The sequence below is a fragment of the Lycium barbarum genome, chromosome 11 (assembly GCF_019175385.1).
Source record: "Lycium barbarum isolate Lr01 chromosome 11, ASM1917538v2, whole genome shotgun sequence".
Lineage (NCBI taxonomy): Eukaryota > Viridiplantae > Streptophyta > Magnoliopsida > Solanales > Solanaceae > Lycium > Lycium barbarum.
Window position 1 is genome coordinate 36883354 of NC_083347.1, and position 15141 is coordinate 36898494.

At 34.7% G+C, this 15141-nt stretch overlaps 2 protein-coding genes across 2 annotated transcripts; both read right to left on the bottom strand.

Moving 5' to 3' along the window:
• Positions 1 to 4689: 4689 nt before the first annotated feature.
• On the bottom strand, positions 4690 to 6504 carry LOC132617790 (protein ALP1-like). The gene has a single exon (XM_060332865.1). The coding sequence runs from the start codon at positions 6432 to 6434 to the stop codon at positions 4953 to 4955; it is 1482 nt and encodes a 493-aa protein (XP_060188848.1). The 5' UTR covers positions 6435 to 6504; the 3' UTR covers positions 4690 to 4952.
• A 6579-nt stretch (positions 6505 to 13083) lies between these two features.
• LOC132617168 (protein ALP1-like) lies at positions 13084 to 14916 on the bottom strand. Its single transcript, XM_060332115.1, has one exon. It carries the CDS (start codon positions 14820 to 14822, stop codon positions 13350 to 13352), a length of 1473 nt encoding a protein of 490 aa, XP_060188098.1. The 5' UTR covers positions 14823 to 14916; the 3' UTR covers positions 13084 to 13349.
• Between the last annotated feature and the right edge of the window lie 225 nt (positions 14917 to 15141).

The following is a 15141-nucleotide window of genomic DNA, read 5'->3' on the forward strand; positions in this document are numbered from 1 at the left end:
CCACATTTTTTTTAATATTAGTTGTTGTTTAATATATATGGGGCCCACAATTTTTTTTGCTTGATTCTGTGAATATGGAGTCCACTTTTTTTCCGGTGAGTTTGGATGTGGTAGGTTCCACTTTTTTTTTTTTTTTTTTTTTTTAATACTGGTTGGTGTTTAATATGGGTCCACAATTTTTTTTTAACATTATTTATCTTTTTTAATATGGGATTCACTTTTTTTTAATGTCGCTTGATTTCGTTAATATGGGGTCCACTTTTTTTTCCCGTGAGTTTGGATGTGGTGCGTTCCACTTTTTTTTTTTTTAATATTGGTTGGTGTTTAATATAGGGCCCACAATTTTGTTTTTTAAATATTAGTTGTTGTTTAATATATATGGGGTCCACAATTTTATTTTTTACAATTTTATTTTTGGATGTGGTGGGTTCCACTTTTTTTCTTCTCTTTTTTTTTTTAATACTGGTTGGTGTTTAATATGGGCGCACAATTTTTTTTTTAACATTTTTTATTTTTTTAATATGGGATTCACTTTTTTTTTTTTAATATTGCTTGATTTTGTTAATATGGGGTCCACTTTTTTTTCCCGTGAGTTTGGATGTGGTGGGTTCCACTTTTTTTTTTTTTAATACTGGTTGGTGTTTAATATGGGGCCCACAATTTTTTTTTAAATATTAGTTATTGTTTAATGTATATGTGGTCCACAATTTTTTTTTTTACAATTGTTTTTTATGGGTCTGTTTAATATAGGGCCCAAAAGTTTTTTTTAGCATTGTTTGTTTTTTTAATATGGGATTCACTTTTTTTTTTTTTAATATTGCTTGATTTTGTTGATATGGGGTCCACTATTTTTCCCGTGAGTGTGGATGTGGTGGGTTCCACTTTTTTTTTTTTTAATACTGGTTGGTGTTTAATATGGGGCCCGTAATTGTTTTTTTAATATTAGTTGTTGTTTAATACATATGGGGCCCACAATTGTTTTCGTCTGATTCTGTTAATATGGGGTCCACTTTTTTTTTCCCGTGAGTTTGGATGTGGTGGGTTCCACTTTTTTTCTTCTCTATTTTTTTTAATACTGGTTGGTGTTTAATATGGGTCCCACAATTTTTTTTTAACATTGTTTGTTTTTTTAATATTGCTTGATTTTGTTAATATGGGTTCCACTTTTTTTTTTTTTTAATACTGATTGGTGTTTAATATGGGGCCCACAATTTTTTTAAATATTAGTTGTTTAATATATATGGGGTCCACAATTTTTTTTTTTGGATGTGGTGGGTTTCACTTTTTTTTTTTTTTTAATACTGGTTGATGTTTAATATGGGCCCATAATTTTTTTTTTTAACATTATTTTTTTTAATATAGGATTCACTTTTTTTTTTAATATTGCTTGATTTTGTTAATATGGGGTCCACTTTTTTTTTCCCGTGAGTTTGGATGTGGTGGGTTTCACTTTTTTTTATAATACTGGTTGGTGTTTAATATGGGGCCCACAATTATTTTTAAAATATTAGTTGTTGTTTAATATATATGGGATCCACAATTTTTAAATTTTTCTTTTATAATTTTTTTTTAGGGCCTGTTTAATATGGGGCCCAATTTGTTTTTTAATGGGGTCCATCAACAGACGACGAAGATGGCCCCAACTCATGCTTCTAATAAGTAGTAATATAAGACAATAATACAGTCTCCATTAAAGACCAAACAATACAATGTTATGTCACAATGCTGAGAAAATGCATTTTCTTGCGTAATTAGAGGAAAAGGGAAGAAAAATCTGACATGTTGACCAATTAGTAGTTTACATATTAAATACTTCATCCGTTCCAAAAAGATTGTCTTATTTTACTTGACACAAAATTTAAGAAATAAAAGAAGGCTTTTGAAATATGTGATCTAAAATAAATTTTAGATATTTATGTGGCTGTAAATTATCTGATAAAGTTAAACTGTTTCTAAATATAAAGAGAGAACAATTTTTTTAAAACAGATTAAAAAAAATGACAGTTTTTTTAGGAGAGAGAGTACCTCATAATAGCGGAAAAGCGGAGAGTATTTTCAACGAGGCATGCAGCCAACAAATTGTTGGTTGCTACTTGCTAGCAGCTATCATCCTGTGCCTGTCCTATTTGAGAACAATATTTTTATTTTTATTATATGTAAGTGTCTTAAGAGGACTAACGCACAATTCAATAATTGTATCGGAAGTTATATAAATTGTACACTTTAACACATCAACGATATAAGTGTCTTAAGAGGACTAACGCAGCATTCAATACTTGTACCGGAAGCTATATAAATTGTATACTTTAACACAACAATGAATACTTGTATCAAAAGTTATATAAATTGTGCACTTTAACCAACTACTTCTTTATCTCATGTGGACATATGTCATCGTACTGAATATTTATTCTCTTCTCATGTATACACGTATGCACTTCAATTTTAATTCTCGAACACATTTATTTCCTCTGTGTCCTTTTACTTATTCACTTTTGACTTTTCACGTTCTTTAAGAATTAATAAATGAAGTACACCTTCCGTCCCATATTACTTGGCCACATTACTAAAAATATATGTCCAACTTACTTGTTCATTTACAAAACCAAGATAAAATTAATTAAATCGTTCTCATCTTACCCTCTCCGTTCCATATTACTTGACTACTGAATATTTATTATTTTCTCATGTATACATGTATGCACTTCAATTTTAATTCTCCAACACATTTATTTCCTCCGTGTCCTTTTACTTATTCACTTTTGACTTTTCACGTTCTTTAATAATTAATAAATGAAGTACTCCCTCCGTCCCATATTACTTGACCACATTACTAAACTACTTTTTTTATCTCACGTGGACATATGTCATGATACTGAATATTTATTCTCTTCTCATGTATACACGTATGCACTTCAATTTTACTTGGCCACATTACTAAAAATATATGTCCAAATTACTTGTTCATTTACAAAATCAAGATAAAATTAATTAAACCTTAATTTTGATTTCTTTGTAACAATTATTTTTATCTATAATTGTTAATATAAAAAACTATAATGTAACTAATTTGCCCCTTGTTAACATATTTTTTAATTAATTTAATAAAAATATTTTATTAGTTTTGCTTTTAAAAAATCCAATATATACAACAATGGTTCTTATGTTTGGATCTGAACAATTAGTTAATTGATATGGATATCAACCTGTCGGTATACATGTAAGATATTAAAGAATTTAAAAGAAAAAAAAAACTAGAATCAAAATATTAATTTTCCCTCATATTCTTACTAATTTTCTTTTTCACATCTATGAACAACTTTCATTGTCATGACAATGAGAAAAAAGTCCGACTCTTTCCATCTCAAAGACTTAATTCCATCATTTTTTAACTATAACTAAAGTGATGGTACATAAAATACATTTTGTATATGTTGCTATATATAAAAACAATTAGAATGTTTTTAAAAGTTATTTACAAAATACAAACCTTAAAGATTGCCTAATTAAAGTGATGGAGTTTAAGAAATAAATATAGACTTTTAAATCTTGTAGTTCTAAATTAAAAACGTGTATAATATAATAAAATATCCTTTGAATCTTGTGATTATAAACTTGACACGTAGGATATTTGAATTTTCAACTTACTAAATATAAAAAGAGGCGGGCATAACCAAAATAAGACAAATTCTAACAATAATTGAGAAATTAAAGGGGAAAATAAGAGGAAAAGAAATATAATATGAAGACTAACTAAAGAGAATCACGGTACCCTTTACAAAATATACAAACCATAAAGACTAACTAAAGTGAGTAACTAAATTAATCATGTTAGGCCCCGTGCATCAACAGGTATAATTTGCTAGTACTACCATAACAATAATATGAAGTGAGTCAACCTAAATGCTTGCCTTTCTTATTTCAGCTAACAGTGTCCACCGGCCAAGTTCTCGACAAAACAGTGGTCCCTATTATAGTATTTTAATCCAACAAAACACACCTCTTGTTTTGTTTTTTTCTGGCTAGGAGCCTGGGACTGTGTTATCTTTGTTTTTTTTCTTTTCTTTTTATAGCCAGTTAAGAACTTTGTTACATTTAAAAATGAGATCAGTTTCATGGATGGACGCTCAACTTATATTTCATTTAGCCTAAGTCACTTTATCAGTAACAAAAGATTAATTAACTTTACTTAAGTATTACAAAATTTTCATAAATTAACTATTGTTTGTAATGAAAAAAGTTACTCAACTTTGCTTAAGTATCACATAAAGTCGGTAGAAAAATTAAGTGTGACTTTTTATTACAAAAAATAGTATTTAATAACTTCTTAACAAAAAGTTTTGAGTATCCATTTTAATGCCTTAAATTGAAGCAGAGGGAAATGGAAATGAAACTTTAGGGTCACACCAGTCTAAGTGTTGATGGTCAAATTAAAGGAAATGCTTTTGTTAAGACTAGTGCCTGCCTGTGAAGCAAGTATCCACTATCTTATCTACATGAGTTATTATTTATTAGTGAGATAATTGACTATTAGGGTCTAAAAGTTTTAATAAAAAATGTCCGCATACTATCACGAAGTACAGATAGAGTAAAGCCTTGAACGGCATAGACTAATCACTTCTGCTAAACTCTCAAGTTCCTCTGTAGTTTAGAATTATTATTCAAAAGAGAAGCAAAACATGGATGATGTAACAACAATTGAAGTTTCCATTTGATATCTAAAATTTTGCATCACTTCTGTCAGAAGTACATCCAAAACATGTCGGTAACCAATCCTTTAGTAAATTACAGTAAATCTTCAACAAGAGTTACAGTTTTGTACTTATTCTATAACATGACATCAAATGCCATACAAAAAAATCACCCCCTGCCCCCAATAGAAAAAAAACTGAGCCAATCCTTGAAACAGGACACAAAATTTTGGCATAAGTTTAAAAACATAGTATTTGTTACTATAGGAAATTGGTGCCAGCATGGTTATAGTGTAAGAGCCTGTGAGCAATCTGATCCCTAGCCTTCACAGCATTCATTGATCTGACTATATTTTCTGGAACCATTTCATCATCAAACAAATCAAACCTTAATTCTTGACTTAATTCTTCACCTCTCATCTCACAAATATTGTGCAATACGCAACAAGCCCCAAGTACCACAGGCAAATCTTGAAGTTTCACTTCTGTTCTCTTCTGCAAGCAACTCCACCTTGCTTTCATTCGCATAAACGCTTCTTTAGCAACCTTTTGAATGTCTCCAACTTTCTCATTAAAAGCGTGTTGAGTCCAAGTAAGATTTTGTCTTGTGTAAGGAGCTAAAACCCAATCCATTAATGGAAACCCTGAGTTTCCAACAACAAAAACATCCTTTAACAACTCCCTATTTGCTCGCTGAGAAAGAGCTGATTTTTCCAAGACTTTGTCATCAGACATTGAACCAGGCCAACCGATACAAACGTCAGTAAAAATCCCTTTAGGATCAACAACACCTTGAACTGTAACAGAATATGAAGTCTTTTGATTCCTCTCTGTATGCCTTTTGTTGAAATAAGCAGCTACACTTACCTTTGGTGCAATAATTGGAACATGTGTAGTGTAAATTGATCCACCAACATTTGGCATCCCAGATAACATCTGAAATTCCTGTTTGATTTCATTCATCTTGTTGTCATTTGGCCATTGAACTAATTTAGGCATGAGTACACCTTTAATAGCAGTGCAAACTTCAAGAACAAGCTTGTGACACGTTGATATGCCAAGACCAAAACGCTTTGAAACTTCACGAAGTGGTTCACCTGTAGCTAATCTCCAAATGCAAACAGCAACACGTTGACGAACTGGAATTGCTTGACGTAACATTGTGTCTTTTTTAGTCACAACAGATTCCAATTCTTCACATATCATATCAAATGTTGCTTTGCTCATTCTAAACGCTTTTTTAAACTCTTCTTCGGGGAAATCAGGACTATTGCAATGTTCCCACCATGCTTTTGACCTGTCTTTTACCCATAATCTCCTTTGTTGTGGTGGCTGAGAATTAGACTCCTCTTCAGTTGAGATAAATTCAGTTGAATTTTGACGACCCCTTTTGTTGTTATTAACCACCAATGGCTCAGCAGTTTCCATTTCTTGATTCGAAAAGTCAAAAACAGATTGATTTGCAAATGGCTGATCCATTTTTGGGTTAATTTTCTCTTCTTGTTGGTTGTCAAATCCCAAGAATTTGCTCAAGATATCTTCAACAACAGGGTTGAAATCGAAATCAAAATCAAAATCATCAGTTCTTGGCTTCTTGGGAAGTGGTTGAGAAGCTAAATTAGTAGTAGCAGCAGCAGGAGTAGTGGTATTAGTATCAGGTAAGTCAAAATCTTGAAAAAAGGTGAAGAAATTTGGGGAAGGATAATCTTCCGGGGTGGGAAATGGGAAAGAAGAAATTTCCATTAAATATGATTGAATTGAGTTGTGAAAGTATTTGAATTGAAAAAATGTGAACACAAAGAAGAATGAATTGGAGAGAATGAAAGTGGAGGTGTGATTATTATATATGTGGCAGACACGGTCAAACAGTAAAAGGAAGCGTGTGCGGGGACGCGTTCCTTCTCATTTCAGTTCGTTTTTACTTAAAGAGAAGATGCCAGTTAGTCCGTACAAGGAATTTCTCGTGTAATGTCCTTTGTAGTCGGCTTCCATCAATCCGCAAATACTACGACTAATTTGACTTTTGAGGAAGAAAAAAGAGGCAATCACTTCGACGGCTATAATCCTTCTAACTATGTGAGAGTGGGACACATTGTGACATAATCCTATTGGATGATCCGGTTCAGTCGACTTTGACCCCAATTACATATCGATCGGCGAATTCAGAATTTAAAATCTATGAATTTTCATCTATTTTAATTTTTTTTAAAAAGAGACCTACATGGTGACCAAGGAAATTCAAACGCTTGACCAAGAAGGAAGCAAAGCTTAAAGGGTTCCTTCTCGGAACCTACACCAACAACACTTTTTGTTAGTGGATTCTCAAATTGTATTTCTTATATATTACTAGATTTCTCAATACAAATACTAGATCCGCGTGAATTTATAGGGTTCTCGGGAACTCCCATACAATGGTCTAAATCCGCCCTTGATTACATCTTCTCCAACAAAGAAAAAAGCAGACAAGACTAGTTGCAGTTAGGGGTGTACATGGATCGGGTTAGTTCGGGTTTTTCAAATATCAAACCAAACCAATTGTATCAGGGTTTTAAATCACCAAACCAAACCAATAAAAGTTGGGCTTTTCAACTTCGAGTTTCTAGGGTTTTTTCATTTTTTTCGAGTAAAATCTTCATACAAAACATATAACTTGTGTTTCAAATATTACTTTAGTCCTAGTAAGATACAAGTATCTACTTAGGAAACTAACACAAAATATAAGATGGGTGATGACATTGCACAAAAATATTCAACAAAAAAAATAATGAAATCACTAAGCCATAATGAAAATGATCAAAATCTAAAGGTACTAAGTCATGCTAAAATAAATACGGCTAATAAGTATTAATTACATGACTAAATATTAACAAATAAATCAAATTATGTATTTCACTGTCTAAAAATCAATGCAAAACTAAGATTAATAGATATCCAACATTATCGTTATCCCTAGTGTTAGAATTGAATTTCTTTTATTAGCATTAGTATTGATTTGAGCTTTATTTGAATTATTAACATCTATGGGCTATAAAATTTCTTGGACCATTCATTTTTTAAGTCCAAGCTTGAAATATTTATGAAAAGACAAAAACTATAAAAAATTTAAGAACTATTTATAAATTACATTACTAATAAATGTTTTTATGTATAAAATATTTTTAAAAATTGTATATACGTAATGTCAGGTTGGTTTGGTTCGGTTTGACCTTTTTTAATTAAAACCAAATCAAAGCCGGGATTTTTTTTTTTGAAAAGGGCCAAAATTACCCCTGAACTTTGGGAAATAGTTCATCCATACCCTTCGTTATACTTTAGGGCTAATTATACCCTTACCGTTATACTATGGGGTCAATTATACCCTTATGTCTAACAGCTGCCACGTGGCATCATCCCAGCCCTTCAAAATTATTTTCCCCTAAAAAAATTCGGGTCGGGTTGAGTTATTTTAGTGGGTAAAAAACTATTTGAGGGGAAAATAATTTTGAAGGGCTGGGATGATGTCACGTGGCAGCTGCTAGACATAAGGGTATAATTGACCCCATAGTATAACGGTAAGGGTATAATTGACCCTAAAGTATAACGAAGGGTATAGATGAACTATTTCCCAAAGTTCAGGGGTAATTTTGGCCCTTTTTCGTTTTTCTTTTCAATACCAAACCACAACAACAACAAACCAGTGAAATCCCACAACGTGGGGTCTGGAGAGGGTAGAGTGTACGCAGACCTTACTCCTACCAAGGTAGGACGACTGTTTCCGAAAGACCCTCAGCTCAATAAAAAAAGCATAAAAAGAGGTCAGATAAGGCTAAGAGATTCAAAGCGATATGGAAATGAAATAACGCAAGCGACACAGATAACACAAGATAATCAAAGCACAGGAAATAACAGATAATAGCAGAAATTAGAGCACAAGAAATTATACTGCGATAATGCGACTACTAATAAGAAAGGATAACGAGACTATCTACTAGCCTTCTACCCTAATCCGGGTCCTCCAAATCCTCCTATCTAAGGTCATGTCCTCGGTAAGCTGTAACTGCGCCATGTCGTGTCTAATTACCTCCCCCTAATACTTTTTCGGCCTACCCCTACCTCGTCTGAAACCATCCATGGCCAATCTCTCACACCTCCGCACTGGGGCATCTATGTCTCTCCTCTTCACATGCCCAAACCAAGTCAAACCAAACCACTAATCGGGTTTTTTTCTCGGTTTGACTCGGATTGTCGGTTTGATGTACATCCCTAGCTGATGTATCATCATGACATTTGCAACAGGGCGGATGTACCATTGTCCATGCGGATTCATTTGAAACTCATAACTTTCGATATGGAACGAAAATTTATGTGTAAATAAAATTGTAGTAATAAATGGTATGCATAAACCCATAACTTTAAAATATAACGGGTTCAATATTAAAAATCGCAAGAGATTGAATCCGCAAAGTTTAAATCTTGAATCCGCTTATCATTAAGGATGACATCTGAAAAACAGTGGTGCATAGAATTCAATTAAGTGACCCTCTTATCCTAACCTGATCGGAAATTAGGGAGGACATACGAAGAAAACATGAACCAAATTCTCATATAATTGTCTGGATTAAGAAATAGGAAAGAAGAACCTAAATGGAAAAGAGATTTATCTCCTTCAACTTGTTACCTAGTTTCAAGTTTAAAGAACAATTTCTTTTCCACAAACTACCAGCTTCTAGGGATGATATAAGTCAATAATACTGTTTTCATATAAAGACCAAACAATACAATGTTATGCCACCATGCTGAGAAAATGCATTTCTAGCTTAATTAGAGGAAAAAAGGAAGAAAAATCTGACATGTTGACCAATTAATAGTTTACATGTTAAATACCTTATTATTGCATAGTGTTTTCAACAATGCTGTGTGCAGTCAAACATAACTGTTGGTGAGAACACTATACTAACATTAATCTGAAGCGAGTCAACCTAAATGCTTGCCTTTCTTAATTCCGCTAACAGTGTCCACCGGCCAAGTTCTAAACAGAACAGTGGTCCCTATTATAGAATTTTAATCCAACAAAACACACCTCTTGTATTGGTTTTTTCTGGCTAGGACCATGTTATCTTTTTTTCTTTTTGTTTTTGTAGCCAGTTAAGTGCTTTGTACATTTAAAAATGAGATTAATATCACCAATATGGACACTCTTAACTATTGTTTATAACGAGAAAGCTTACTTGCTTAAGTACCACATAAAGTAGGTAGGAAAAAATAAAGGACAGGGGACATAATATTGCTTCTATGATACTTAGGTTTATTTAAGTGTGACATTTTATTACAAAAAGATAGTATTTAATAACCTCTTAACAATAAGTTTGAGTATCCATTTTAATGCCTTAAATTGAAGCAGAGCGAAATGGGAAATGAAACTTTAGGGTCACACCAGTTTAAGCCTTGATGGTCAAACTGTCGCGACCCATTTTGGCTAAGTCGTGCGGCCACTTATCTTTCCCACCTCGGTAAGCGAACTCTCAACCCAACGATAATAAAGGAATAAATAAATCAATTTAGCAGAAGAAAATAATTCACGTAAGTCTTACGATAATAATATAGAAGAAAGTGCGAAAATAAGAAATACACCCAGGGTCTGGTCTAATCCATACAAGAGCATCTAAATGAAAATATACAAATCTGAAATATAATAATACATCAAGTCTGTATATGTCTCAGAATGAAAAAAGTAAGACATAATAAGAGGATTCTTCAACGTAGCGAACGTCTCGTGCTCACCCTGGAAACTAGCCACGGGAGATGGAAGCAGATCCAACTTGGAACTTTGCATTCATAAAAGAATGCAGCAAGTGCAGGTCAGTACAAAACGACAGTACTGGTAGGTATCACCGGCCGACTAAGTATAGCTAACATAATTCAGACAATAAAGCAGGATAGACAGATAAATCAACAAGTATAAGTGAAACACTGATCATAACCAAGTATCCGTCATCACCTAGGTTGAAGCATCTAAACCCAAATGTGCCAAGTCTCAATATGTCCAATCCGAAATCAACAACACAAGTAAATCACCAGATCATCACAATATAAGCCAAAATGCAGTGCAATGCAATGATGTAAGAATGCCAATGCAATGTTATGTACACATTTACTCCGGACGGAAGTATCGACGTCCCGGTAACACAACCCATAGGGGACCCGCGAAGTCCATGTACTCACTCAATCCACGATTCCGAGACAGTCATCGAACTCTCACATCACTCCACACAATTCACGATTCCGGGATAACCATCGGACATCAGACTACTCACATCACTCGCACACAATTCACGATTTCGGGACAACCATCGGATATCGGACTACTTACATCCCTCTCATGCAAACTGAGCTCAGCTCATCACAATATTTTATCAAGAATTAACAATGTATCAACAATATATCATGAGAGATGTGAATGCGTACGATGTATGAGTCAACATGAATAATCAGATCAATAATCACAAGTACCAAGCATGGGTACGCCAACAATATCATGAAAGACTACGCGAGTCATTTAGAACACTATCCTCATAATTAATGCCAACAAGGGAGGCGCCACAATATCATGAACAAAATATCTCAATAGTCTCCAACATCTACTATCACTACGCAGCATCAAGCCCACAACAATAGAACAAATCAATCACAACGGGGTAGCTAGCCCTAATCACACAACAGGGCCCAACCTAATACAATATCCAGCCCAACTTCATACCCGAAGGTTTACATGCTTTCTCCGACAATATAATCTAAATATATGTTTCACTACACGAAGTCTCACCAAGGGTAAGTCATAACCTACCTGGATGGCCGAACAGCAAAACATCAACAATCACTCCTTCGCTTTCCCCTTCTGCTGAGTCTTAAGATCAAGAAAGTCTAGACATATTCGAAATCTAGATTAAAAATCATGAAGATCGATACCTATATTGTTATCATTCAATTTAGGTCAAAACCCAACCCTAGAATTTGGGGAAACGAGGCCCACAAGGTCAAAATGAGAAATTTGGGGCTAAAATATCAAATTAAACGCTAGGTGATCAAAACTCATCAACTAATTGCTAAATTAACTCAAGGATTCACCCAATTTCGAAATTCAAGCAAAACTTCCAATTTTGGGTAGAAACCCTAACTCTTAGATTCAAGAATTCAACACTAATAATGACAGATATATGATTAACAACCTTAGATACATCATAATCTAGCATAAATTCAATCAATTTCATCATTAATAAGCCTAGATAGAAAATCCATCAAACCCCACTTTTAATCTTCCATTACTAATGAACTAACAAGGAAAAGGGGTTCTAAGATGATTAGGATTAATGAATTAGCAAGAAGGTTAGGAGGACTTACCACCAAGAACTTTAACCAATAATCCCCAAGAATAGTTCCTAAGCGCTCAAATTTCGGAATGGTATTAAATGATAGACTAAGGGCTTTTAACATTTCATTTAATGAACTAACTACCCGTCACCCGATTCCGCGACACTAATACCACTCCAGCGGTGCCGCTCCGGCGGTACCATGACCGCTACAACGGTCATGCCCAATTGGCAAGGACCACTCCAGTGGCAGGGTGACCACTTCAGCGGTACCGCTACCGCGGTGCTAGTGCCGCCAAAGCGAGCACCAAACACCAGAAACTTCCCCAAGTTTCACACTTCAACTTGAATTTCCGATTAATTCTCGAGACCATCTGCTCACAAACCACATACACATACACACATAAAAACACGCTACGAATGCGCTCGTGGCTTGGGAATTCCCAACGGAGGTCTCGTTGACCGAGTCAACCCCCGATACCTCAATTCCAACTTCCCAACCCAAGTCCCAAAATGTATCCGAGTGCATTGGGAATCGAACCAGATATACACACAAGTTCTAAACGACCATCCGGACCTCTTGGAATCGACGGATTTTCGAAAAATGTCCGTTTACCCAAAAGTCAACTTTGAGTCAACTCTTTTTCGCTTAAAGCCCAAATTTCACAAAAAGTCGCTCGAATCGAATCTAGACACCTCGGGAAGCGTGTCAACGGTCCCCTCGGGTCAAAAGTGAGCTAACCAAGCTCAGAAGAGGGGCGAAAGTGACGGAAGGACTATAACAACCAAACGGATAGTTACACAAATTAAAGGAAATGCTTTTGTTAAAACTAGTTCCTTCCTGTGAAACAAGTATCCACTATCCTATCTACATGAATTATTATTTATTAGTGAGGTAATTGACTATTAGGGTGTAGAAGTTCATTAATAAAAAAATGTCCGGAGATTATGATGAAGTACAGATTAGAGTAAAGCCCTGAACCGTGCAAGTCTCTCAAGTTTCTCTTTGATTCAGAATTATAAACAGAAGAAGCAAAACTCATAAATAATGTAACAACAATTCAAGTTTAATTTGATATCAAAAATTTTGCATCACTTCTGTCAGAAAGTACACCCAATACATGTCGGTATCCAATCCTTTAGTAAATCAAATCTTCTATAAGAGTTTACAGTATTGTACTTATTCTATAACATGACATCAAATGCCATACAAAAAAATCACCCCCTGCCCGCTATAGAAAAAAACTTGAGCCAATCCTTGAAACAGGATACAAAATTTTGGCAAAGTTAAAAACATAAGTACTATTTGTTACTATAGGAAATTGGTGCCAGCATGGTTATGGTGTAAGAGCTTGTGAGCAATCTGATCCCTAGCCTTCACAGCATTCATTGATCTGACTATATTTTCTGGTACCATTTCATCATCAAACAAATCAAACCTTAAATCTTGGCTTAATTCTTCACCTCTCATCTCACAAATATTGTGCAATACACAACAAGCCCCAAGAACAACAGGCAAATCTTGAAGTTTCACTTCTGTTCTCTTCTGCAAGCAACTCCACCTTGCTTTCATTCGCATAAACGCTTCTTTAGCAACCTTTTGAATGTCTCCAACTTTCTCATTAAAAGAATGTTGAGTCCAAGTAAGATTTTGTCGAGTATAAGGAGCCAAAACCCAATCCATTAATGGAAAACCCGAATTTCCAACAACATAAACATCTTTCAACAACCCCCTATTTGCTCTTTGAAAAAGAGCTGATTTTTCCAAGACTTTGTCATCAGACATTGAACCAGGCCAACCGATACAAACGTCAGTAAAAATCCCTTTAGGATCAACAACACCTTGAACTGTAACAGAATATGAAGTCTTTTGATTCCTCTCTGTATGCCTTTTGTTGAAATAAGCAGCTACACTTACCTTTGGTGCAATAATTGGAACATGTGTTGTGTAAATTGATCCACCAACATTTGGCATCCCAGATAACATCTGAAATTCCTGTTTGATTTCATTCATCTTGTTATCATTAGGCCATTGAACAAATTTAGGCATGAGCACACCTTTAATAGCAGTGCAAACTTCAAGAACAAGCTTGTGACACGTTGATATGCCAAGACCAAAACGCTTTGAAACTTCACGAAGTGGTTCACCTGTAGCTAATCTCCAAATGCACACGGCAACCCGTTGACGAACTGGAATTGCTTGACGTAGCATTGTGTCTTTTTTTGTCACTACTGATTCCAATTCATCACATATCATATCAAATGTTGCTTTGCTCATTCTAAACGCTTTTTTAAACTCTTCTTCAGGGAAATCAGGACTATTGCAATGTTCCCACCATGCTTTAGACCTGTCTTTAACCCATAATCTCCTTTGTTGTGGTGGCTGAGAATTAGTATCCTCTTCACTTGAGATGAATTCAGTTGAATTTTGACGACCCCTTTTGTTGTTATTACCCACCACTGGCTTTGGGGCTTCCATTTCTTGATTCGAAAAGTAAAAATCGGATTGATTTGCAAATGACTGATCCATTTTTGGGTTAATTGTTTTCTCTTCTTCTTGGTTGTCAAATCCCAAGAATTTGCTCAGTATATCTTCAACAACTGGATTGAAATCAAAATCATCAGTTCTTGGCTTCTTGGGAAGTGGTTGAGAAGCAAAAGTAGCAGTAGTTGGAGGAGGAGGAGCAATAGTAGTGTCAGGCAAGTCAAAATCTTGAAAAAAAGTGAAGAAATTTTGGGAAGTATAATCTTCTTGGGTGGGAAATGGGAAAGAAGAAATTTCCATTATATATCTGAAAAGTATATTGAATTTGAGGTGTGAAAGTTTTTGAATTGAGAGAATTAAAGAATGTGAACACAAAAAAGAAGGAATTGGAGCAGAATGGAAATGGAGGTGTGATATATATATACGTTGCAGACACGGTCATATGAGTAAAAGGAAACGTGTGCAGGGACGCGTGCGTTGTTAAGGAAGTTTCTGGGTATGGGGTGAGTGGGGTGAAAACGGGGTGGGGTAAGGGGGGTTTGACGGTGACTTGGACTGAGAAATGGACAAAATCGGAGTTTAATAAAGAAGCTTACGCGGCTGGGGATGTAACCAACAA

Bases quoted from the DNA above. Each gene is read 5' to 3' on its own strand.
- LOC132617790 (XM_060332865.1), bottom strand. From the start codon at position 6,434: ATGGAAATTTCTTCTTTCCCATTTCCCACCCCGGAAGATTATCCTTCC.
- LOC132617168 (XM_060332115.1), bottom strand. From the start codon at position 14,822: ATGGAAATTTCTTCTTTCCCATTTCCCACCCAAGAAGATTATACTTCC.